Here is a 26,713-nt window from a genome sequence, read left to right as displayed (position 1 = left end):
GGAGTTTGGCCTAGTGGTAGACTTCTTGCCTACCTTGCACAAAGACCCAGGTTCGATTTTTCAGTACCACATACATTAGAAAAAAGCTGGAAGTGGTGTTGAGGCTCAAGTGTTAGAGCTCTAGCCTTGAAAAAGTCCAAGGACAGTGCTCAGGCCCTTGCTCAAGCCCAGGGCTCGCAATTTTTTTTTTAAAGTATGTATAAAATAAGATGCTTTACACATAAAGGCATAAAGTAGGTATATATTCATTGGCTGAGAAAAATGTGCTGAGATGCTAGGAACCTAACCTTGACTATTCACTAATTTACTGATGACAGCAACTTCATTGAACATAGCCACCATGGTTCATGAGAATTACAAAACTGGGATCATGAAAGGTGTTAATCTCTGATTAATGAAATGTTGTAAAGTATTTGACTTATGTTTCCATAGGACAGCAGCGTTCTAGGATGCTGGCTACTCTGTTCAAGGATGAAAGGTGCCAGCAGCTGGCTGCATATGGGATTCTAGAGAAAATGTACCTAGATAGGATCATCAGAGGAAACCAACTTCAAGAATTTGCTGCTATGCTGATGCCTCACCAGAAAGCAACTACAGCTGATGGTAATGACATGTCTTACTTGTATGTGGTATTAATATTTAGGACAAAGACAAGAGGAGCAGTCATGGAACTGGAAACAGCTTGCTGTCTTAGAATTCTCTTTTACACTCCGATTTTCACAAAGAATATTATATTGACTGTAGGTGAATATCATACACAAATATGGGCTTTTAGTAAAAAAAAAAAGTCTCTATATCTAGATCTCTATATATTTTTTTTGGTTTTGGTTTTTTTTTTTTGCCAGTCCTGGGGCTTGAATTTAGGGCCTGAGCACTGTCCTTGGGCTTTCTCAAGGCTCTACCACTTGAGCCACAGCACCACTTCCAGCTTTTTCTGTGTATGTGATATCAAGGAATCGAATCCTTGTCTTCAGGCAAGCACTCTACCACTAGGCCAAACTCCCACCCTCTTTTAGTATATTTTTAAATAGCTCCCACTGGAAAACTTTTGTGAAATAATACATTTTTTGAAAACTTGATAGAAGAATTATATAATACTTGATTTAATAAAACTTTAAACTTTCTTGAACATAATAAATTTAAGATGTGTATAAAATGCTGATTAAAGATATTTCAGTAATTGTGGCCGTATGAGTCTCTGTTCAAAGGAGATTTAGAATAGAGGTCTAGATTTGATGATGTTCATCAGCATATTGATACTAATTGGAATAATGGTGGAAGGAGGAAAAGGTGAAGTTGCAAAATCGAGCCCTTTCATTTTAAGGTAAGGAACAAAGGAAGGGACTGCTAGGAAGATGAAGAAGTAGGAGAGAAAGGGAAAAGCTGGAAGATCATGGATGAAAGTGGAAGTAGCTTAGCAGTAGAGTGTTTGCTTAGCATTCATCACCCAAAACAAAACGAGAAAGAGAAGTAAGGAATCATAAAACAGAGGGGTTCTTAGTATATCCTTGAAGTCTCATTAAACATGCCTTGTTATAGTATGGGGACCATAAGAAGTGCTTAGTAGAGGCACTTACATTTGTCTCAAAATAAGGTGTTTGTGGAGTGACCAAAAGATGGAAGATTTGGGGGGTTTTGTCAAGTTTATGGAACAGACTGCTTGATTGTCATACTTCTGCTTGCTAATAAGAGTTTATGAATATAGCAAGAAAAGTTAATGATTTTATAGCTAGCCTAGAGGACTAAAACCCAACCCAAAGAGTTATATCAATTTACTTAGTAGTAATTTCTTACTAATCACTCATTTCTTAAATACTATATTACCTTTATTTAATTGCATGTGAACCAAACTGTCAAGCAATTTTGGTTACTGTCAAGCAATGTTGGTTAGAGGAATAAAGATGATGGTTATGTGTATTGCATGCCTAGACATTTTCAGAAAAAAGATACTTTTAAAAAAATTATGAAACTTGTTTCAAAGTTGAAATAATTTTATTTTTATTTAAGGTTCTAGTATCTTGGACAGAGCTGTTATTGAACACAATTTGTTGTCTGCAAGCAAATTATATAATAATATTACCTTTGAAGAACTTGGAGCTCTTTTAGAGATCCCTGCTGCTAAGGTATTTTTTTTTTTTTTTTGCCAGTCCCTATCCTTGGACCTTCTCAAGGCTAGAGCTCTACCACTTGAGCCACAGCACCACTTCTGGCTTTTTTCCATGTATGTGGTACCAAGGAATCAAACCTGGGTCTTCGTGCATGCTAGGCTCTACCACTAGGCCAAACTCCTGGCCCTGTTAAGGTATTTTGAGTCACATATATACAAAAGGAAGTAAAGAGCCAAACTACTGATAGGATGAGAGAATCTCTAATTGATAAATGTTGGCAACTACAGTAGAAATTACACAGCAAAAGGCACAAGTAGATGGAAGTTATTGAAATGATAAAAAAAATACTATAATCAAATTACCTTAATATTCAGGGTCTTGAGCTTGTTAGGCAAGTTATGTACTCATGGAACCACCTTTCCGGCCCATATTTTTTAACTAGTGTTTTGTGACAAAGTTTTCTAGAATAAAATTCTCTTAGGAGTTTCAAGGTTAAGATACTCATTTCATAAGAATGTCTTTGTAGTGAGTCCTGATTTCTGATATTTTAGATTTTAGTTATTGCTGTTTGAGATAAGAGTTTTGCTGTGCAGTGCTGGGCAAGGTGGCTTATTCCTGTAATCCTAACTACTCCAGAGGCTGAGATCTGAGGATCAAGGTTCAAAGCCAGCCTGGGCGCAAAAGGACCAGAGACTCTTATCTCCAGTAAATCTCTAGAAAATGGGTAATGGGTCTTGGTTCAAGGGTAGGGCAATAGCCTTGAGCTAAAGAGCTCAGGGACAGTGCCTAGGCCCAGAGTTCAAGTCCCAGGATTCACCACCACCATCAACACCACCACCAACAAAACATTAAGTATGTCTTCAGGAGCTAGATAGAGAACCTTTTGTTTCTCTTTAATTTTTTTTAATCCTTTCAGTTTTCTTTTTGAATTTGAACATCTATTCCTCCCTTCAGTTTTTTTTCCATTAAAATGCTCGCATGTTTGGATACATGTATGGGAAATACACAATGAAACCCCTTTGTAACATTAATATATATTAACTAAAAAAAAAAGAGAGAGATAATAGGGGCTAGGCATGGTGGCACATGCCTGTATTCTTAGCACCTTGGAAGCTGAAGCTAGAAGATAAGGAGTTCGGGGCCAGCCCAGGTTACAGAAGTGCAATCCTATCTCCATGAAAACAAAAGACAAACAGGAAAGAAAGAGTTCAGGAACAATAAATGTACAAATTAATGTGAAATCAAAGTTTTGGTTTGGGGTGACTGCTTTTTTTTTTTTTTTTTGGTCAGTAGTAAGGATTGCATTCAGTGTCTGGGTGCTACCCCTTGGCTTTTTTGCTCAAGACTATCACTCTCCCACTTGAGCCACAGCTCTGTTTCTGGCTTTAGCAAGTTAATTCGAGATAAGAATCTATCAGGCTTTCCTGCCTGGGCTGTCTTCAAAACCATAATCCTCAGATCTTAGCTTCCTAGATTCCATTGTGAGTGATCAGTGCCTGCCTGCCTGACTTTTTAGCTGTCATTCTCAGCAAGTAGAAGAAAAAAGTTTTTGCTTCAGTTTCTGAGCAGAGATAAAAATTAGTCAACAAGTTTCTTCCTTAAAAGCTCATATGAAGAAAGCAATAACCAAAAAAACTACGCTCTAGTGTTTCATACTTGTCCACCATCATAGCTACTCAGGAGACTGAGACCTGGAGGAAGCAGGTTCAAAGCCAGCCCATGGATATTAAGTGAACATTTGTGAAAAGAGAGCTAGCTACATTGAGGATATGGGTGGGAATGTGAAAGGTAGGGAAGAATGATGAAAAACGTGACGTGGCTCAAGATGCATTGTACTCAAGGACTAACATGTTCAACTGAACCTTTTTCTACAACTACTTAGAAACTAAAGACTCTTTCCAGTTAACTAAAAAGCAGATTGGAGGCATGGCACAAGTGGTAGAGTGGCAGCTGGGCAAGGAAGCCCAGCAAGCCCTAAATTTAAACCTTAGTACTGGAAAAGTGGGGGGGGGGGGAGGGAAAGACTCCCAAATCCCAAATCCCAAAACAATTAAAGCAATGGATTTTACCCAGAAATAATTAAGAAAATGGGGTTTACAAGAGGTATTCATCTAATAATAACAGATGAACACATAATAAGGCTTAGTGGAAGATAAAGCAAAAACCTTTCTGTCTTATATGTCAGTAACGTAATTTAAATTCTGTTATTTATTTATTTATTTATTTATTTATTTATTTATTGCCAATCTTGGGGCTTGTACTTGGGGCCTGGGCACTATCCCTGAGCTTCTTCTGCTCAAGGCTAGAGCTCTACCACTAAGCCACATTCCTAGCCCTGTTGTTAATTTTTTTTACAGGCAGAAAAAATAGCATCTCAAATGATAACGGAAGGACGTATGAATGGATTTATTGACCAGATTGATGGAATAGTTCATTTTGAAAGTAAGTTTTGGATTGGAAATAAACTACTATGTAATTTATTATTAAAATATGTGAATTTCTTTTGACCCAGAATTATACTATTAGAGTGAACTTATTTCAAAAGAAAATATTTCAAGATAACTTTAAAAAGTTAATTTATCAATCTACTTAATGCAACATTTTGTAAACTGAGTAAAAATTTTAAAATGAATTGTATCAGCTCTTTTTTTCCCCCATCAAACATTTACTGAGCTCATACCATTTACCAGGCGTGTGGAAATGACAGCTGCATTGCCTAGTATCAGCTCATTACACTAATGGAAGCAGGCAGGTAAATGAATCTCTTGTGATTTTCTCCTTGTCTAAAATCTTGTCATCTCCTCATTCCCACCTCTGCTATGTCATGCTGTACCCAGAACTGTTCCACTTGTAAAATTTTCATTTGAAATATTGTACTCTTAGCTTTTACTTTGTTTCTAGGTCTCAGTATTCCCACTTCCAGCTTTCCCCTCACCACATGGGAGCTGCTTGTCCTTTAATTCTTCTGTTTCCTTCTAGTCATTACGCGCCCCCCCCCTTTTTTTTTTTGCCAGTCTTGGGGCTTAAATTCAGGGACTGGGCACTGTACTTGGGCTTTCTCAAGGTTAGTGCTCTACCCTTGAGCCACAGCACTACTTCCAGTTTTTTCTGTGTATGTAGTACCAAAGAATCAAACCCAGGGCTTCATGCATGCTACGCAAGCACTCTACCACTAGACCACACTCCTGGCCCGTCTTCTCTTTCTACTTTGCTTGGATTTATGATCCAGTTACTTAAAAAATAATAATACCTCCAACATAGCTGAGATCACAGGCAGAGGCCACCATGCTTATCTTTTCTCAGTAGCTTTTTGCCTCTGCTGACCTCAAACTGTAATTGTCTGCTTCTAAAGCAGAAGGTGTGTGTCATCACACAGGATGGCTTGCTGGCTTTTGATTCCAACTGTTCAATAAACCTTCATCTTAAATGAAGAATCAAGCAACAAACAAATGCCACTGTAAATTCAAGGTTTCCTGTTCTCATTAGTACTTGAGAATTGTTGTACATTTTTCCTGTTTATTCTTTTCCTTATTTTGCAGTTGTACTTCAGATCTGCTTTTTCTGTGACTTCTTTTCTGAGCAAAACCCTTTGTTTTTTCAGTCTATTAAAAAAGCCACTAGTGTATCCTTTTGTTCTTGATCAGATCTATAAACCTTAAAATTTAAATACAGGTTTAAATCATTTTTTTCTTCCCTGTTGTTATACTAGAGGTAGATTCCATTTCCTGATCCATTCTTTTAGTTTTTTTGGATTCCTTGTCTAGCCTTTTCCCTTACCTTCCTATGAAGAAAATACTGAATTAGGAACCTTAATGTTAGTAGTGATTTTTTTTTTTTCTGTTTTCATCCTTTCTTATTCTGCTTCTTTTGTTCAGCCCCACTTCTGGCTTTTTCATGTATGTGGTACTGAGGAATCGAACCCGAGTGTTTGTGCATGCTAGGCAAGCACTCTACCACTAGGCCAAACTCCTGGCTGTGGTCTTTCCTTCTTGAAAAAACATCTTTTATCTTTCAGGCTTCACTTTAACCTTCCAACAAAATGAATAGTATTGATCTTACCTCCCCCTCCCTGCCTTTTTTGTTTTTGGCAGTACTAGGTATTGAACTGAGGGCGCAAGTATTCTATTAGTGGAGCCACATTTCCTTTCTGCATTGAGTATTTTCTAGGTGTACTGGAGCAGTCCTGAGCTATGATCCTCCTACTTGTGTTTCTCCTTGTTGCTGGGAATGCAGGCATGTGTCACTGTACCCTGCCATCTGTTGAGGAGTCTAGCTAACTTTTGTTTGTTCTGGCTGGCCTCATACCACAATCTTCCATCCGTACCTCCCAAGTAGCTTACCTATTCTCAAACCGTACTTTTTTCATAGTGATTTTACTACTGTTGTCATGTTTCTAAAACAAACGTTTTAAAAAAAAATTCACCTCGGGATTTCATTCAATAAGATGTCTTCCCAGTTTTTCATTTCGAACTACATACTACTGGTATAAAGAAAACACTAGTGAATTCGGGATGGTGGTTTGGGTGGTTATATTTTCTTGTTATTGTTTTTGCGGAGGCACCCTTGAATATATAACTACACTTTCTTTCCCTAGTAGGCAGAAGTGTTTTATGAAGCACTAAACATGCTTTCTTTGTGATAGTCACTGTGGTTAAGGTTGTTGGTTGATTGGAGTTAATTTTGTTTTAAAGAGCAGCAATAATGTTTGTCTACATATGTTTTTATCTTATGATTTCTACTAGTGTTTTGGGTTTTCAACTACTGCTTGATTAATTGTTTTTAACCAAGATTTTGAAATAAACTTTTAAAACTTAGAATTACTAATTTCATACATTTATTCTGCATACACAGGCGTAATCTCAGTTTTACCCATTATTTTTTCACCCTATAGCCCGAGAAGCCCTGCCAACATGGGACAAGCAGATCCAATCGCTTTGTTTCCAAGTGAATAACTTACTGGAGAAAATTAGTCAAACAGCACCAGAATGGACAGCACAAGCCATGGAGGCCCAGATGGCCCAGTGAATCCTTGCAGAACTTATGTGCACACTACGTCCTTTCCGTGTTGAGCAGATCGATTCCACTGTCCCTCTGAAGCATTTGCATCATGACCTTACACATTTCAGTCCCTTTTATGCTGGATTCTGTTTAAAGAAGATAATAGAGCAGAAAGTCCAAGCATTTAAACATGTAGTTCCCATATATGCAGGGTCTGGTATCAAGCTAACTCAGATGTTTTGAAAGCTTTTTCTTTAAACAGAGGTGAAATATCTGTGACTAAAAAGTTTGGGATTTGTGATAACTTTGTAGTCATGTAAAACTTAAGTGCTCTGTGCCTCTCCAAATGTGGTTATTCTAATAAAATGGAGAAATGAGCCAAATAAAAGTAGTACTTTGTTTTTAATTAATGAAGGTGGTTTTCCCCCCTTTTCCCTTCAGTTTAGCAGATTTTGATTTATATCATAGGATTCAAATATAAAGATAAGCTGTAAAACCTGTTTTCCAGGCATTCAAAGAATCAGCCAAGAGACAGTGAGTTTAATTCTTGAGTTGTATCATGTGTCAGAGCACAGGGGAAGCTCTTCCTTTAGCAGAGGCAAGTCAGAGAAGACTCCCCAGAGAGTTGGTTCCTCTGAGCTTCATGCAGCAGGAGGATGCCGTTCTAGCCTGGGTTACAAAGGCCATGAAGGGGGTAAACAGAATGGCCTGCCCCTTCCTGACCTAGAAGAGAGGTAGACAATTCTCACCTCCTTTAAGGCTTTTTATTTCATGTGAGAGGAGGAAAGACACTTCTGAAGGCCATAGCCCAGGGCTTTAGCCTAACTATAAAAGAGAGACAATCACAAAATTGCAAAATTCTTCCCAAATATCTTACTACCACATAAATAGATAATGACTGAGATCTACAAGTTAGTATGACTCTTAAGGATTTTTTTTTTTTTTGGAGGGGAGGTGGCTGGTCCCAGTAGAGCTTGAACTCTGAAGGTAGGTACTGCCCCTGAGCTTTTTTACTCAGGGCTACCACTTAAGCCACAGGTCCATTCCTGGGTTCAGTGGCTAAATGGAGATAAGAGTGTTACAGACTTTTCTGCCCTGGCTGGCTTCCAACTGCAATCCTCATTATCTCAGCCTCCTTAGTAGCTAGGATTATAGGCATGAGCTACCAGCCCCTGGCTAAGAAGGAAATCTTAAAAAAATTATAATAAAGGTGATATACAGAAAAATTAAAGTTATGTAAGAATACATTTCTTTTTGTACAGTGTCACTACTTCCCTCCTCTCTCCCAGTTTTTACTTCCCATGCCCACCCCCAAGTTGTCTAGTTCATTTTCAACATCGTGTCTAGTGAGTACCACTGCTGCATTTGTTCACCCTTTGTTCCTCCACTTCTGAGCCCACCAAGAAGGAAAGCCTAAGGAACCGATCTTTCCCTTGTCTCCTGTCCCATGAGAACATGAAAGCAAGGAACACTCCTGTAATCCTAGCTACTCAGCAGGCTGAGATCTGAGGATCAGGGTTCAAAGCCAGCCCGGAGACAAGAGGACCTGAGACTCATCTCTAATTAACCTCTAGAAAACGGGAAGTGAAGTTTGGCTCCTTGGTAGCCTTGCGCTGGGGGGGGGGAAAAAATATATATATATATATATATATATATATATATATATATATATATATATATATATAGTTTGGCTCCTACCCAGATTAACATAAAACCTCATACTAAGACTAATTGTCATGTCTGGTTTTCAACTGAGTTACCATGCAGGTCAAAACACAAGAAAACAGTCAAAGATATATCAGAATCTGACTGAGGTATAGGAGCTTTGGAATGATCAAACTAAGAATTTAAAACATTTATGATAGATATGCTAATAGTAAACAACAGGCAAGAACAGATGGAAAATGTAAGCAGAGATTCTAGAAACACTAGCAGTTCTGAAAGCTGATAGGCAGAGTTGTTCAGTGTCCCACATGAGGCAACTTCACAGCTTGTGAGGGCCCATTAATCCTGGATACAGGTACCCATTGCAGAAGGGCTGGAATAGATGTTAAGGTGTCTTGTGATTGTCCTGGGCTTGGATTATGGTGGCCAGAGGAGGTGGCAAATCCCAGCCCAGACTCCATACCCTCTGCCTCCCTCTATGGAAAGCTCCTACACAAAGGGATCCCCTTGTCCCTTTTCTACACACTAAGCATTCTAGTTGGGAGGTGGTGGAGGTGGTAGCATAGGGCAACTCGACTTGATTCTCACCCTCTAGGGTCTCCTGCAGTAATGGAGGGGTAGATGACAACACTGGCTTTCCACAGAGCTTGTTCCTAGTTCCTGGCTACAGTGTTAGACTTGAAGCAAAGGTAGTTGTCTGATCCCTGAGCTCCTCATCCTCTTAGGCATTTGCTTGCAGCTTGGGCTCTCTGCTGTGGCATCACAAATTTCTCTTTGCTAGTGCAGGTTTTGCTTCTCCCTTCTCCGACCCTGCGGTGGCCAGGAAGCATGACCTGCACTTCAACTTCACAGCAAAATAATACTTCATTAACACAAAACAAACATATCACTCTGCCAGTGACTCCTGTGAACCAAGAGAAGGTGAATTCTGAGTGATTGGTCGGAATCACATCACAATTCACACAAAAAAAGACATGGGAGTTCTTAGTTGTATAGCGTGGGAGCTCTGGGAAAGCAGATTTTTTTTTTTTTTGCGGGGTGGGGGGGGCGGTGTTTGTGTCATGGGGCTTGAACTTGGCCTGGCTCTGTCCCTGAGCTCTTCAGCTCAAGGCTACCAACCCTACCCTTGAGCCACAGCACCATTTCCCATTTTTTCTAGTGGTTAATTGGAGAAAAGAGGTAAGAATCTCAGGTCCTTTTGTGCTCCGGCTGGCTTTGAACCTTGATCCTCAGATCTCAGCCTCCTGAGTAGTCAAGATAACAGGCGTGAGCCACCCCGCCCACCAATTTTTATAGCTAAATTTCTGAAAATTCCCAGAACTGAAGCTGACAAAGTCAAAATGAAAACAATCTTATTAGTAAAATCTTTTATTTGGCTCATAGCTTAAGGAATTAGAAACTAGAAAGTTTGATAATATGTACTAAAGGATTTCAGCAAGGAGCTAAGGGGGAACATTCATATGAATTTTTTTTGGGTGGAGGGAGGAGTTGGTCATGGGGCTTGAACTCTTTTGGGCCTTAGCGCTGTCCCTGAGCTTTTCAGCTCAAGGCCAGTGGTCTACCACTTGAGCCAGAGCGCCACTTCCTTTTTTTTTTTCTTTCATTTTTTAAAATGCCATTATGTGATTATGTGATCATGTGAAATATATTCATCCCACTTCAGTTGAAAAGATGCAGAAGTCAAGTCCACAGTCTGAAGAGGTGGTTTGTGGTTTTAGTTTCTTCAGTAAGAGCTCTTCATCTGTAATGACACACAAAGAATAGCTTTGAATTTTTATCAGTTTTTTATCTGTGTGTATATATATATAAATATATACATGTATATATATATGCACATACACACACATTATTTTCTATGACTATAAAGAGGTATTTAGGGGGGCCAGGAATGTGGCCTAGTGGTAGAGTACTTGCCTAGCATACATGAAGTCCTGGATTCAATTCCTCAGTACCACATACACAGAAAAAGCTGAAGTGGTGCTGTGGCTCCAGTGGTAGAGCTTTAGCCTTGAGGAATGCCCAAGGACAGTGCTCAGTCCTGAGTCCACGCCCCAGGACTAGCAAAAAAATAAAGAAAATTATACCAGTTCCGAGGCTTGAACTCAGGGCCTAAGTGTTGCCCCTAAGTTTTTTTGTTTGTTTGTTTGTTTGTTTTTTGGTTCAATACTAGAAGTTTACTGCTTGAGCCATAGCTCCACTTCCGATTTTCTGGTGGTTAGTGTAGATAAGAATTTCATTGACTTTCTCGTTTGAGCTGGTGTGGAACTGTGCTCCTCAGATCTCAGCCTCCTGAGTAGAAGCAGTCAGTGCCCAGCAATAATAAACTTCAGAATTATTTCAGAGTTTCAGAACTTACAGAGCCAATAGAGAGCATTCCCAAATACACTGTACTTAGATTCTCTGTTGGTTAGCATCAAATATTACAAAGGTAGATTTGTCACAACTGATAAGCCAATATTAATACATTGTTATCAATTAAACCATACTTTAACCAGATCCTTCACATTTTACCTGAACTCATTTTGTGTTCCAAGATAATGTATAATACTTTTCTTATTTCTTTAGAGTTATCTAAACTGGCAGTCCTCAAAATTTTTCTTGCTTTTGATGACAATGACAGTTTTGAGGAAAACAGGCAATAGTTTAGGTTTGTCTGATACTTTCTTCCAGGTTAGACTGGACTTTTTAACAAGGAAGTGGTGTCTACATAAACAGTTGGAGTTCTGTATAAGAGATTGTGCCACAATCCTGCCATTTCTTTCCACTCAAAATTCCCAATTTACATCTTTTTTTTTTTTTTTGCCAGTCCTGGGCTTGAGCTCAGGGCCTGAGCACTGTCCTTGGACTTTCTCAAGGCTAGAGCTCTACCAGTTGAGCCTCAGCACCACTTCCGGCTTTTTTCTATATATGTGGAACCGAGGAATTGAACCCGGGTCTTTGTGCATGCTAGGCAAGCACTCTACCACTAGGCCAAACTCCCGGCCCCTTACATCTTTTTTTTTTTTCACACAAAGTTTTTCCGAATTTCAACTTTGTGTGTGTGTCAGTCATGGGACTTGAACTCTGGGCCTGGGTTCTGTCCCTGAGCTCTTCAGCTCAAGGCTACACCCCTACCCTTTGAGCCATAGCACCACTTCTGGTTTTCTAGTGGTTAATTGGAGATAAAAGTCTCAAACTTGGGGCCGGGACTTTGGCTTAGTGGTAGAGTGCTTGCCTAGCATGCATGAAGACCTGGGTTCAATTCCTTGGTACCACATACATAGAAAAAAGCTGGAAGTGGTGCTGAGGCTCAAGTGGTAGAGCTCTATCCTTGAGAAAGCCCAAGGATAGTACTCCAGGTGCAGTTTCCTGCTTATAGGATATCACTCTAGCATGTTGGTCCTAAACTCATAAAGATGTTTTTCTATTTTCCTTTTGGTCCCTATAGTCTCATAGATGTTGCTGATGCTTTGAAACAACTTTTCATCTCTATTTAATTTGATCTTCTGTTTGCCTCCTATAATCTTTCTTTAGGAAGGCAACCTGTGAATTTCCTGTAGTCTCTCCTTCTGGTGTATTCAGCCAAAGGGAAGGAAATCAGAAAGTGGAGTCTGTTGTTTTTCCGATGCTGTAGCCTGTGAGATTGCCACAGGCTGCTCTGTCCTTATATTAGCAGTATTCTTTTCTTCCCAGGGCAGCCTGCTTCCCACAGCTCTCTCCTTAGAGATTTAGGTACTTTCTTGCCTTCAATTTTGTATGGCTAGGAGATAATTACATTTTCTGGACCCTTTCCCTGCTTTCCACACTGTGGTAATCTTTTGTTATTTCCACCTATGTTTTGCTGTGAACTGTTAATAACCTTCCTCTACAACTAAAACCATTTCTTTCAAGACTGTCATTCTTGGTTGGTCTGCTGGTGGCTTTTGCCTGTTATTCTAGCTACTCTGGAGGCTGAAATCTGAGGACCACAGTTTGAAGCCAACCCTGGCAGCAAGCTTGGAAGTGGATTTGTAGCTCAGTGCTAGAGTGACAGCCTTGAGTAGAAAAAAAAAAAAAACTAAGAAAGGACAGCACTCAGGCCCTGAGTGCAAGCTATAGTACTCGCATGCACACACACACACACACACACACACACACACACACACCAAAGACTTTCATTTTCATCTCACAAAACTTACAGGTGTGATCTCTTCTTCTATGACCTTAAAATAGCACTCTGCTAAAGGTATTCAGAAAACTGCATTTTATGTAGGGACTTGTTTAAGTCCTTCCTTATGAGTTTAGGTTTTTGTGTGTTTGTGTTTTTGTTGTTGTTGCTGTTTTGTTTTGTTTTGTTTTGTTTTTGCCAGTTCCTTGAGCTTAGGGCCTAAGCACTGTCCTTGGACTTTCTCAAGGCTAGAGCTCTACCACTTGAGCCTTAGCACCACTTCTGGCTTTTTTCTATGTATGTGGTACCGAGGAATCGAACCTGGGTATTTGTGCATGCTAGGCAAGCACTCTACCATTAGGCCAAACACCGGGCCCTCAGTTTAGATTTTGTAAGGACAGAGGGACCAATTTATATTTTGTTCCCAACAACTAACAGTATCGTATATAGTATTAGATAATTTTACACAAGAGTTATTTTTAAGTTTTTGTTAACTTATGAAAATTTCTCACTGCTTCAAACAGGAATTGGGATGTTTAAAAAAATGAAAAAAGTATGTTTTCTTCCCATACCCAGGAGATATTATCTAGAGATAATCTAAGAAAATTTAGTTGAACATAACTTGATTAAATTTCAGATAGTGAAATTCTATCTAACATTTCCAAATTCTCATGTATTGTAAACATTTCACCATTTTCTTTTTTAAGAAAATGTTATTGTCAGGGTGATGTATAGAGGGTTACGGTTACAGTAAGGTCATGAGTCCATTTCTTCTCCAACATTGTTACCCCTCCACGTTTTCTCTCACTTTCCCTTCCTCCCACTCCCCCAAGTTATAAAGTTCATTTCCAGCATATTGTCTTGTGAATATATCTGTTACACTGGTTCACCCTTTGTCCTTCATTCTTTGTTCCCCTTCCCTTTCCTAATTCAAATAAACAAATATATATATATATTATATGTAATATATATGTAATATCAGGTACCAAAATCAGATACAGTAACAAACCATAAAGGGGGGGTAAAAACAAAAGACAAAAAAAGAAAGAACCTCACATAGTACATTGAAAATAACAGCCACAAAGACAAACCTCTTGTTTCCATATCCTGGAGTTCATTTTGCTTAGCACCATCCTATATGGCCATATGTACATAGCTACTGAGCTATTGTGATCCTCTGCTAGAAAAATCCTAGACATATACTAATTATTACAAATGAGGGAAACCATGGAGCCTATGTTTCTTTGGGACTGGCTTACTTCACTTAATATGATTTTTTCCAAGTCTTTCAATTTCCTTACAAATGTGGCCAGGCCATTCTTTCTGATGGCAGCATATAATTTTGTGTAAATACCACATCTTCTTGATCTGAGGGGCATCTGGATTGGTTCCATATCTTAGCTATGGTAAATAATGCTGCCATGAACTGGTTGTGCTGGTAACTTTAGTATGTCCTTGTTTCTAGACATTTGGGTAAATTCCCAGAAGTGTGATTGCTGTATTCCACCATTTTCAAAGACTACATCTACAACAGAACTTTCTTTGGTATTCATTTATTAGTATATTTTGTTTTGGATATTTTCATATTTTGGATATGAAGATATCTAAAGCAAATATGAAGAGGGATGTATATTTATATAGCCACTTATTACAAATGCACCTTTGTTTGCATTTATGTTCCTGATTAAGATCAAGAACTGTACCTGTAGGTTTTATTCTGTTGCATATGGTAAGGTATCCAGGCTGGACAGACAGAACTATATAGACATATGAACAAATTGTGTATTTTATATACAAACATGTCTATATAATTATGTATATGCTTAAATCAATTGGCATATTTATATATGTCTTCTACATATGTCTAGTATATATGTAAATGTGTGAGAGTTCATCAAACAAGGCTTTTTTTGTGTGTGGAAGTCATACAAATAAGTATCATTGTAACATGAATGACTTAAGGGAGATCTTCTAGTCAGGCTGAAAGTCTTATCTATGTCACAGGTTGTATCCCTCCAATAGGAAGTACCTGAATAACTTCATGTCAGTAAGTAGAAGCTTTATGGTATAATCCATCCAGTGTTAAGAAGCTATATCACTCATTTGCTCTACTATTTTATAATAATATACATATAATTATTATATGTATTATAATTATATGTATATGTATAATTATATGTATAATATAATTATATAATAATATAGTGTAGTAGGTTTTTGTGAAATTATTTGTCTTAACAAGAACTGTATGTTTTACTTATTTTTAATTTTATTGTCTGGTGTTTTGTAAGTGCCTCATTAGTAGACTAATGAAATTATGAGCAGTTTCAAAAATATACCTGATTCACCACCGATTTATTTATGAAAATATGGCTGAAAATACAGAACTGCATTCTTCATAAGAAGAAATCAGAACCATTAAGATAGCACTTTAAGAGACTTAAAGAATTTCTATTCCAAATAATAAATAGTTTACAAAGTCCCAATTTCCAAAACTCCCTGGATTCCAGGAGGATACAAAGGTTGCACTGACTCACCATCAATCCATTTTTAGAAGGCGTTCATTGCCCTCCTTCTGTTGATATCTCTCTTTATTTGGCAAAGAGAACAAACAGGACAGCAATAAGTCACCACGTAGTCATCACAAATGGACCCCTGTTTGAAATTACAAAAGAAATGTGAATGTGAAGTATGCTTATATTTTAGTACCAAATGTAAACACTTGGGCATAGTGGTTCATGTCCAGAAGTCCAACCATTCAGGAGGCAAGATAATCTGGAGTTTGATGTCAGCATGGACTGCATAGCAAGTTCAAGGCCAGCATAAGCTATATAGAGCGATACTGTCTCCAAAAAACAAAAACGAACAATGGAACAAAAGAAAAATATAAAACAAGGCCTGGGGATATGAGTGCTTCCAAACATGCCCAAGGTCTGAGTGTGGCCCTAGCACTCCTTCCTCAACCCAACAGACAAAGTAAAATACACCAATGTGGAAGTAACACTTGCGGATTTTTATGCATCCAAAGGCACTGTTTCTTTGGATTCACTGTGGGCAGATATACTCAGGAAAACATTCATTGATTTTTTTAACCATATAACTGTTGCTTCTTTTATGACACAAAATGTTTTCTTATACTTCATTATGAGAATATAAGAGTATTTATCCTAAGAGCCTGGAGTGTGGCCTACTGGTAGAAGACCCAGGTTCGAGTCCTTGGTACCACATACACAGAAGAAGCTGGTGCTGTGGCTCAACAGGTAGTGCACTAGCCTTGAGAAAGCCCAAGGACAGTGCCCAGGCCCTGAGTTCAAGGCCCAGGACTGGCAAAAAAAAAAGTATATCCAAGCTATTATTTCTTGGACTTTCTCAACGCTAGCACTCTACCACTTGAGCCTCAGCACCATTTCCGGCTTTTTGCTATGTATGTGGTACCGAGGAATCGAACCCGGGTCTTCGTGCATGCTAGGCAAGCACTCTATCACTAGGCCAAACTCCCGGCCCCCAAGCTATTATTTCAAAGCAAGCCATTCAAAGGTCAAAGAGCAATTTAATCCCGAAGAAGACAGGAGGTTTCCTGTGTTGAATATGTTGGAGAGATATTTTGAAAAACACCAAAGCATTTGGAGTTAAATGATACTATTCATAATTAATTGAAAAAAAAACTGCTACTGAAAAAATGTTACAAATAGCAAGAGAAACAAAATTTAGGAAAAGTAATAATATTCACTACTTGACTCGGATCTGAAGTTAAATAAAGCAAGTATAAGGATCATAATACAAGTAACTGCTGTGGCTTATAAGTATTAGATATGGAATTCACTAAAGTACATAGAACTCTATGGGGAGGGATGGGATGGGGTGGGAGAGAGTCCTGTGTATCCTGGAGAATGAGAAGGAAGCAAAATGAAAATCAAAGTCAACAGATAATGCTCCAAACTAAGAAGTCAAAAAGTAGCAATACAAACATGTCACTGTGTGTGTGTGTGCGTGTGTGTGTGCTTTTTTTTGTTCAAGGCTGGGTGTGCTGCCACTTGAGCAACAATTCCATTTTTGTCTTCCAGTGGTAAATTGGAGATAACAGGTATATGGAGTTTACCACATGGGCTAGCTTTGAACCTTAACCTTCCAGTGTCAGCTTCTGGAGTAACTAGGATTAACCATGGTAAATGCAGCACCTAGCCCAAGTGTGAACTGAAGATTCAGTGGAAAACTCTCTAAAAAGATGCCCTGGATTTCCATTGCAATCTGGATCTCCAACCCATCAGCTAGTCTCCATAACAACATACCCCAATTCCTTAAAATCCTTCTCCCTCTTCCTTTCCCTCTCTTTCTCCCTCCCTCCATCTCTCATCTTCTCCCCTCTAATAAAAAGAGACATCTGCATCTATATGTACATGCATATTTCTATATGCTACATAAATAAATGTGTATGTATGTATACAGCTATGTACACACACTCATTCTACTGGTCATTTCTCTGTAGACTCTAAACTAACATTCCCCCATTAAATAAAGTGAAGTAGGCATAGTGGAAGACACAGCATGCACAATTGATGAGGATGCTAACTCTATTGTTACTCATTTCTTTGGGTGAATGACTTGTCCTCTTAAAACATGGAAGTCCTCATGTATAAAATGCTCTGATTGGCCTACTTTATCGCATCTGTGTGAGGATGACAGGAGGTAGCATATGTAATGCACCCATGGCATAGTAGATTCTGTGTGTGTGTGAGTGTGTTTGTGGACGAGCGTGTGAGCCCACGTGCGTGCGAGAGCTGATACTGAGGCTTGGTACTCTCACTTAGCTCTTTACTTAGGACAAACACTCTGTCCCTTGCGCTCTATCCCCACTTCTGGTTTCTACTTGTTCACTGGAGATAAGAGTCTCCTGGGCTTGTCTACCTGGCTACTTTGTATGTTGGACCTCATACCTGTCTTTTGAGTTGGTAGAATTACAGGTGTAGCCATCAGTGCCTGGTTCCTGGTAAATTGTAAACAGTCCATGCCCTGCAAGATGTAACTTGCATATTGCAAATATGGCGATGAGTCTCATGGCCTTTCATGCTTGGGCTGGCTTTGAACCGCGATCCTCAGATCTTAGCCTCCTGAGTAGCTAGGATTCTAGGCGTGAGCCACTAGCACCCAGCTTCTTGGAAGGTTTTATATAACTGAAGAACCTGCAACTACAACTGAACACAGAGTTGCCAATCCTAGGGCTCTCCAGGCAAATTCAGATGACGGTTCCATTTGATGGCCTCCTCTACAATTTATTTTTTATGTTTGAAAGTGATTTGATTGACATGAACCTTGTATTTAAACAATAAGGGGTGGTAAAAGACTTACAGGGATCCCATATCGGGTTCGGTAGAGAGTCCTCATTGCCACGGTTGTTCCACACAGACAGCATTCATTCATGTCAGCTGCCACCTGACATCCAAGGCATATAAAACAAAATGTGCCACAGAGACCTGGACACATGAAAAGCAAAGGTACAAATTACTCTTCTCTGCCTATACTGGCTGAGTGCTTTTCATGAGCCACAGTGTACAGTGTGGTTGCCAAGTACGTCTTCAGACTATGTGTCAGCTCCTCCTTCAGTTTAGAAGTGACTGAATGTTGGAAAGGAGATTGTTCTTTCCACAGCAGTACCTTCAGGCACTGACTCATGATTCACTGAAACCCACAGTATCAACAATGACCTCCACTGGGCAATGTCTGGGCTGGTTTCAAACTGCAGTCCACAGATCTTAACTTCTTGTGTAGCTAGGATTATGGGTGTGATCCAGCAGCACCCAGCCAGAAAGATCTTATAAAAAGAAAAAAAAATACAGACATTTTTCCTAACAGCAAGCTAATTGTCTTTTTTTTTTTTTTTTTTTTTTTGGCTAGTCCTGGGGCTTAAACTCAGGGCTTAGGCATTGTTCTTGGGCTTTCTCAATGTTAGCATTCTATCACTTGAGCCACAGTATTACTTCTGGTTTTTGTTTTTGTTTTGTTTTCCCTGTGTTTGTGGAACCAAAGAATTATTGAACCCAGGGCTTCATGCAAGCTAGTCAAGCACTCTACCACTAGGCCAAACTCCTGACCCCAAAGCTAGTCTTTTTTTTTTTTTTTTTGCCAGTCTAAGGCATAAGCTCAGGGCCTGAGCACTGTCCTTGGACTTTCTCAAGGCCAGAGCTCTGCCACTTGAGCCTTAGTACAACTTCCAGCTTTTTTTCCTATGTATGTGGTATCAAGGAATCGAACCTGGGTCTTCATGCATGCTAGGTGAGCACTCTTCCACTAGACCAAACTCCCATGCCCCAAAGCTAGTCTTTTAAAAATCAAGTTAATAAAAAATAAAAAATAAAAAAAATAAAAATCAAGTTAAACTTGAACAATTTCATTAATGAATAACCTATTTGTAATTATTAGACCAGAGTTATTCATTTTCAAAACAAATGAACTCTTCCACTGTTATTGTAAATCTAGCTCTTATTTTAGGGATGAGATTACTCTTTAATGGATCAGAGAAGAATTAATTTACAATCAGTACAGAGCCTGTTTGGTTAAAAAAAATGCCACGTATTACTTGATGTGCAAAGTACTTGTGAATTAATTGTAAACTTTTACCACAAAAGAGGAAGAAAGAAAAATGTAGATGCTGATAAGCAACCTCCCTGCAAATTAGGGGGTCTCTTTTCCCACACTTACAGACTCCGAAGTCGCTGAAGCAATCACACATGCTTGTCTGCCAGTTGGAGTTCTGTGGTGCACGAACAAATCCAGGCTGAGTTACAATAACTGTTCCTGGCACCTGAGCTTGCATCCTCAATACAAAGTCTTAAAAACAATGGTCTGCAAAAGAGAATATTGGCATAAGTGGCCCCCCAGGTTTTCTTGCAAGGCACTTCTGGAAGTACTGGCTAGGGACGCAACAGAGATGATGTTGCTTGGTGATTTGTTAAAGGCACTAATTTCTATCTCCACCCCGAGAGGACAGAGGCCCCCAGGGAAAGGGATTTCACTAAACTGGTAAAGTGAATAGGTCTTTTTGGGTGGAAGGAGGGTGTTCATGTGCTATATTTAGATGGGTACCAATTAGCTATGAGAAGGAAACAAATGACGATATTAGATAGGGGTTGGAAGTAGTAGCTATGAAAAATAGTCCTCTATTTCTCTCTCTCTCTGTCTCTGTCTCTCTGCCTCTCTGTCTCTGTCTCTGTCTCTGTCTCCTCTCTCCCCCCACCATCTTGGGGTAAACTCAGGGCCTGTAAGTTCAAGGCTAGTACTCTGCCACTTGAGCCACAGCTCCACTTGCAGCATTTTTGGTGGTTCACAGAGAAGTCTCATGAGCTTTCCTTCTTTGGCTGCTTTCAAACCACTACTCTCAGATCAGCTAGAATGATCAGGATAATCCTGATTAGCTAGGATTACTGGTATGACCCACCAGGGCTTGGTTGAATATAGCTTTTTCTATAAATCTTGCCTTCCTTAGTTCTCCTTTGATTCCTTTATTATGTGCTCTTTTGTTTTGGCCTTGTTTCTGATTGGCAAGTCCTCTCTGATTCTCCATCCAGACTGCTCCATCCTTTCAGATTTACTAGAAATCTGTATTTGCTTGTCAGTTGCAGCCTGGCAGATCCTGACCACGGACTGCAAGCAAAAGTTTATTATTTATCTATTTATTTTGAGGCAAGGTCTTGGTGTGTAGCCCAGGCTGGCCTCAAATTCACAATCCTTTTCCTAAGCTTCCCAAATGCTGGGATTAATACCATGTGCCATCACAGTTTTTATAAAGTATATTCTGTTACTTTGAATTTACCTTCAATCTGAGAGGAGGTAGTGAGGTCACAGAAAATGAGTTAGATTTAGAACATGAAGACTTTTGCTTAAGTCTTGGTTTCAAAAACTATGTGATATTAGGTATTTAACCAGTCATTTAAATTTCTACTTATTCATCTGTACAATGTAAATCATTTCTGACCCATCACATTCTTTAAGAGAATTAAGTAATATAAAGTGTATGGGTGAGCGAATAACCCATAAAGAACCAAAAGGGCTAGAGGCATTGACTCAGGTGGCCAACACCTGCCTAGAAGCTTAAGGCTTTAAGATCAATACACAGTTCTACTTTCAAAAATTAGAAGTAGTGTTGTGGCTTAAAGTCGTGAAGCACTAGCCTTCAGTGAAAAAACTCAGGGATAGCGCCCAAGCCCAGAGTTCAAGCCCCACGACAGACAGGAGAAAAAAAAGTTCAAAGTGCTGCTGTGGCAAAAAGTGGTAGAGCACTAGCCTTGAGTGAAAAAGCTCAGGGACAGCGCTCAGGCCCTGAGTTCAAGCTGCATGCACATATTGCTTAGTTCTTTGGGAGACGGGACAACAACAGGAAGGAGAGGCTTAAAATGCTCTTTAAAAAGTTTGTATCTGTTTAATATCAATTCTTCATAACTCTTGATCATTCTCTTTCTACTATTAAGTGTAGTGTATGCAAACACCATGTGGCTCTTCTTTCCCTCTTTTGTGGTACTGGAACTTGAACTTGGGACCTTTCATTGGCTAGGCAGGTACTCTTACCACAAAGCCAGAACTTGAGCCTTATTTTCCACTAGTAAGTTTTGAGATAGGGTCTTCCTGTTGGGGCAAATGCTATGTTAGGATAAAAGGTATTTGCCATTAGGCCCCAATTGCATTTGAGAGGGTATTTCCCAAACTTTTCTACCTGGCCAGACTTTGACCTCAGTTCCTTGAATCACAGTCTCTAGAGTAGCTAGGATTACCTGTATGAGTCATAAGTACACAGCATGAGTTCCTTTCATCATACAAATGAACTTGATATAAATATGGGCCTAGTTATGTCATGGACAAGAGATTATACTTGTCTAATAAATGGGAAGAAACCCTCCTTACTTCCTTCAAAAATGAAACAAGGGCATCTGAGAAGATAGGTAGAAGGACAGATGCTGGTGGCTCACGCCTGTAATCTTAGGTACTCAAGAGGCTGAGATTTGAGGGTCAAGGTTTAAAGCCAGCTCAGGCATTAAAGTCTATAAGACTCTTATCTCCAATTAATCACCAAAAAGTCAGAGGTAGAGCTGTGGCTCAGGTAGTAAGGCACCAGCCTTGAGTGAAAAAGCTAAGGGATAGCACCTAGGCCCTGAGTTTAAGCCCTGGAATTGGCACAGAAAGACAGAAAGAAACAGAGACAGAGATAGGATGTTTGTAATTTTTTTTTTTATCAGCTTAGCAGCTCTGAAACTTCTAAAATATACCTAGGTTTCCATAGGACGTAACCAAATAAATATATTGTGGATAATGAGATCAAAGTTTTTCACTGCCACAAAAAGAAGTTACAAGTAAGGAAAAGAGAAAGGTTAGAATAAATTCTGTGGCTGTCAATTGAAAATCAAAGTAGGGACTCATGATTGTTGGCAAGTATGCACACACACACACACACACACACTCCAGCCTGGAGCTTGTTCGGTGGTGGTGGTGGTGTGGTGGTGTGCAGTGTGTGTGTGGGGGGTGCCAAGCAGTAGAAAAAGCAGCTGTTTTGCTGGGTGGTGGCTTGGACACTGTTGGACTACTATGGAATTCTGGGGCTTTGTTTTTCTTTTCTTTTTATCAGAATCCACCCGGGTCTCAGCCTTATCAGATGTGGCTGCACCGAGGAACTGTTCAACCGCAGGAAGACAAAGTTAAGATCTAAGGCCACACGGAAGTCTGGGGCTGCCGGCTCCACACCAGCTCGTCCCTCTTCTGCGTCCGGGGCTGCGTTTCCCTTTCTCAGGACATCAACTAGTAGTAGCACAGGATCGCGTTTAAGGAAGATCTGTGGGTTCACACTGCGTCCACGCTCATCCCCGGGTCTTCAGGCGCTGAGAGGGGCGCGGGCGGCGGGCGCTGGGCAGGCGGACCTGCGCGGTACCCATCAGACACCCGCTTCTGCCTTCCGCACCCTCGGATGTGGTCAACGGCACCGGAGCTCCCGGTACAGAATCCGCCCGGGGGGGGGGGGGACTGTCCACCCACACGCCCGCCGGGAGTGGACCGGGCCAGCGGGACGCAGAGGCTGCTGCGGCGGGCGGGCCCCGGGATGCGGGGCTTGCCGGATCGGAGCCAGGCTTGCCAGGCAGGCTGCTGGAGGAAACGTCTTCACCCGAGGGTGAGCGCGGAGGAAGGATCCGCGAGGAGAAGCCGCGCGGCCCTGGGGTTGAGTGCGCGCTGTAGGCCCACCCCGCGACCCCCTCGCCAGCGCACCCCATCCAGGCGGGCGCCGCCCCCCCCCCCCCCAGCCGCAGCGCCCACACTGGGCTTCGCGGGTTAAGTGGAGACCAGCACTGCTCCTGCGGGCGCTGGTCTCCAGCCTCTATCCTCGGATCGCAGCCTCCGCAGCAGTTCGGAGTACAAGCGTCTCTGCGTTTTAACGTGAAACATCAACAGCTCTGGACACCAGTCACTCATTCCCAGAAACTAGCAAGTAAAGAAACGGAGAAAATGCAGCTTCCAGCCGGGCGTGGTGGTTCACGCCTGTGACCCTGGCTACTCTGGATGCTGAGATCTGAGCATCAAGGTTCAAAGCCAGCCCAGGCACAAAAGAACCTGAGACTCTACCTCCAATTAACCTCCAGAAAACAGGAAGTGGGGCTTGGCTCAAGGGTAGGACGATAGCCTTGAGCTGAAGAGCTCAGGGACAGCGCCCAGGGCAAATTCAAGCTCTAGGATTAGAAAAAAAAAAAAGAAAGAAAGAAAGAGAAAGAAAGAAAAAACAAGAAGTTGAAGCATTCAGTCTTCCTTGCTCAATCCTTTTACAATAACTAACTTGATTTGAGGAACTAGGAAGTTAAGAAATGGCCAGAATTCAGTTTTCCTCCCCCCCTCCCCCTGTTGTGGAAATTCAACGGACCTCTCAGAGCTCCACCCAACCCAGCTGGTGTTCACTATCTCCCAAACCTAAAGTAACAAAATTCCTATTTTGGATAAGGGTTTTCTGGAAGACTTTAAGAGAAAAACACATTATATAAAAATGAAAAAAAAAGATTAGTATGCAAATATGTTTGCATTGCCTTTGTATAATCAAATGCCAGAGAAAATACAAAAAGCTAATAATATTGGGTGGATAGCTCTGACTAATGTGTGTGTTAGTCCTGGGCTTGAACTCAAAGACCTAGGTGTTGCCCCTGAGCTTTTGTGCTAGCACTCTACCAATTGAGCCACAGATCCACTCCCGGCTTTTTCGTAGTTAATCAAAAATAAGAATTTCACTGACTTTTCTGCCCTGGCTGACCTTGACCCTCTGTGCCTAGAATAGATAAGTCCTCCGGAGTAGCTGGGATTACAGGTGTGCGCCAACTGCACTGAAAGGGCCCTGGGAGCTTTCAAACACTATTAGAAGTTCCTCTTCCGTGGTAGAGGAAACCACTAGAGGGAAGCGCTGTCCAGGCCTGCGGATCTTCACTCTTGGCACATTCAGACACTGGTCACCTAATTAATGTCTCACCTTGGGATTTCTTACTTGAGGAAATGCACCCTCCACAGCTGTCAACCTGAGAGGAGCAGTGACAGAGTTCGTGTTTAGCATGCACAAGACTTTGAGAGTTCCGCACTGTGAAGCTTTAAGAGGAGTAAGCAAATCTGCTCCCTCAGAATGCTTCAGATTTCTAGCTATCTTTTAAGTTGCAACAAAATACAAAACAGAAACAAGCATAAAATATCCCAAATAGGTTCAGTTCTTTCCTTCAGTTATTAAGTATCCAGTGGGCTTTAATCTTCCTTATGCAAGGTAAAAGATCAGCAGGAAGTACAGGGGAAAAATTAAATTTAAATTTTTGTGTGTGGTGGTGGTGGTATTGGTGTTTGAACTCTGATGAAACTCACACTTGCTTGTTCAGTTGACACTACCACATGGGCCATGAGTGTACCCGTTTTGCTGTGGGTTTTTTTTTTTTTTGAGTTGGAGTCTTTAGTACTTTCCTGCTGGGACTATTAATCAAAGTCCTCCAGATTCAGTCTTTTGAAAGTATTTGGGATTATAGTCATGAGCCACCAGCACCTGATACAATCCAGTAATTTCTAAGAGTAAAGCAAGAACATGGATTACTTTGAATTTCCTTGTTGGTAATTACTTCACATTTCTTTAGTGGGTCCTAACGAGCTAATTAATAATGCTAAGAAATGATCTTTGTGAATATAAAATTTTGAATTTGGAGCATGTAGTATGGAGATATTGTTCACATGTAATGTTTCTGGGGGAACCTCATATGCCACTAACTTTGAGTATAAATATTTGTCCATTTGAAGCTTTCCGTGCTAGTAACAGAAAGCCTTAAATGAGATGGCCAGTGGTTCCAAGAGATCTTTCAAAAAGTTGAGTGCTTTTGATGCAGTTTGGGAAATTGTTTACTTCAAAAATACAGTTGCAGAAAACATTCATGAAGATATGAATTTTTCTAATATAAATGAATTCATTCTCAAGTAAAAACTAGGCACTTTAAAAGAAAAAAAAGGGTGTCCCCTCTGTATAGATTCAGCTTAGTTGAATATGTGGCTGTTTTATGAAAATAGGAAAACATGTCCCTTTTCCAATGTCTCTCCTATTGCTAGTTAACTGAAGATAAAAATTTCTCACACTTTTCTACATGGACTAGTTTTGAAGATTTTCCAGGTTGCAGCTTTCTGAGTAGGTAAATTATAGAGGTGAGTCATAAGTGCTCAGAAAACTAGTACTATTAATTTTGTGTATTAAATATGTAAATGTTAATAACTGCTATTGATTAATTCAGATGTTAAATATTACCAAGATTTTCCTCCTTGTACTCTTTACCTGACTTATGTAACCATAACCCTTCCGTACATGACCTTTATAACAATAAAAATTTTTAAAGATATTCTTGTTTTTACTCTATATTGAATTATTTTTTGCTTTGATGGAAACATTTCTATTTCCTAATATTCTCACTTATATTTAAGAAACTAGCAACTAGTGATAGGTAAAGGGGGTAACTCATTTCATTCATGTCAGTAAGTACTAGAGTTTAATTCTGATACTATTTCGTTTTCTTTATTTCCATAATAAGAATTCAAGTATTCTTAGAATGCATTAGTTAAATCTCATCTCTTGTTGCTAAGTATTTTTAAATGGGTTAAATAAGATATTTTCAGTGCACAAACAAATTATACCAACAAATTGTAAATATGCATAGTGAAATAAAGTAATGAAATAAATGATCAAATTAGTAAATACAGAATGAATATTTCCTGTTAAAAATAGTATTTAAGGAGAATTTAAGGCAAAGATGCTCCACTACTTTGAAAAGCATTCCAGGTAATAATACATTGCTTGCCATATAATGTTCAGTTTGACTAAATTTATCAAACTTAAAGCAATACAATAGGACAAGATCTTTTAGCTGAATTTCAAAATATGGTGTTAGGAACAAAATAAGAAAAACAGATCCCTTTAAAGGAAAAAATTTTTCCCCCAGTGCTAATATAAATGTCAAAAGAAGATCTTAATTTCAAGTACTTACAATGAAGAAATGGTCTTGAAGCAGAGAGAGGCTTGTGGGAGAGACTGAAACTAGTAGAGGTGGCTGTCTTTCTATCCCAATGGGTTCATAGTACACAGAGAGTTGAGGTTCTGATTGGCTGGTGCAATCTAGGCAGTCTCTTGCCAAATAAGGTGTAGTCCTATATCTTTTAAAAAATTTGCTATTGTCTTTAAGTAGTGTACATAGAATTTCCATTCAACATAGTAGTTTATGAACACAACATCATTCTCCAATTCATACATCTTTTTAGGGTGAAAAAGATTTCATTCTTTATACAGTTTTAT

At 39.8% G+C, this 26,713-nt stretch overlaps 2 protein-coding genes across 3 annotated transcripts in view; one reads left to right on the top strand and one right to left on the bottom strand.

The window, feature by feature from the left end:
- Cops4 (COP9 signalosome subunit 4) overlaps positions 1–7,496 on the top strand; it is a 32,440-nt gene extending 24,944 nt beyond the window's left edge. Inside the window, exons 7-10 of one of the 2 annotated variants that reach the window (XM_090343303.1) lie at positions 433–603; positions 2,008–2,123; positions 4,466–4,550; positions 7,000–7,492. In XM_090343303.1, coding sequence (XP_090199429.1) covers positions 433–603; positions 2,008–2,123; positions 4,466–4,550; positions 7,000–7,133 — 506 coding nt within the window. In that variant the 3' untranslated portion in view covers positions 7,134–7,492. Of the gene's footprint in view, positions 1–432; positions 604–2,007; positions 2,124–4,465; positions 4,551–6,999 lie in introns of both variants that reach the window. The other variant, XM_090343304.1, reaches the window with a different exon arrangement.
- A 2,627-nt stretch (positions 7,497–10,123) lies between these two features.
- Positions 10,124–26,467, bottom strand: Plac8 (placenta associated 8). The gene is made up of 5 exons (XM_090343302.1): positions 26,409–26,467; positions 19,594–19,737; positions 18,244–18,368; positions 15,435–15,552; positions 10,124–10,512 (listed from the first exon to the last, which is right to left on the bottom strand). The coding sequence occupies exons 2-4, from the start codon at positions 19,706–19,708 to the stop codon at positions 15,448–15,450; spliced, it is 345 nt and encodes a 114-aa protein (XP_090199428.1). The 5' UTR covers positions 19,709–19,737; positions 26,409–26,467; the 3' UTR covers positions 10,124–10,512; positions 15,435–15,447.
- Between the last annotated feature and the right edge of the window lie 246 nt (positions 26,468–26,713).

This window comes from Megascapheus bottae, chromosome 13 (assembly GCF_031878675.1).
Source record: "Megascapheus bottae isolate mThoBot1 chromosome 13, mThoBot2.hap1, whole genome shotgun sequence".
NCBI classification, from domain to species: Eukaryota; Metazoa; Chordata; class Mammalia; order Rodentia; family Geomyidae; genus Megascapheus; species Megascapheus bottae.
This window is presented reverse-complemented; position numbering and strand designations above follow the sequence as displayed.

Bases quoted from the DNA above. Each gene is read 5' to 3' on its own strand.
- Plac8 (XM_090343302.1), bottom strand. From the start codon at position 19,708: ATGCAAGCTCAGGTGCCAGGAACAGTTATTGTAACTCAGCCTGGATTT. The intron at 18,369-19,593 runs GTAAGTGTGGGA...TCATGTGTCCAG, and splicing joins CTTCAGCGACTTCGGAGTCT to GTCTCTGTGGCACATTTTGT. The intron at 15,553-18,243 runs GTAAGTCTTTTA...AATTTCAAACAG, and splicing joins GAACCCGATATGGGATCCCT to GGGTCCATTTGTGATGACTA.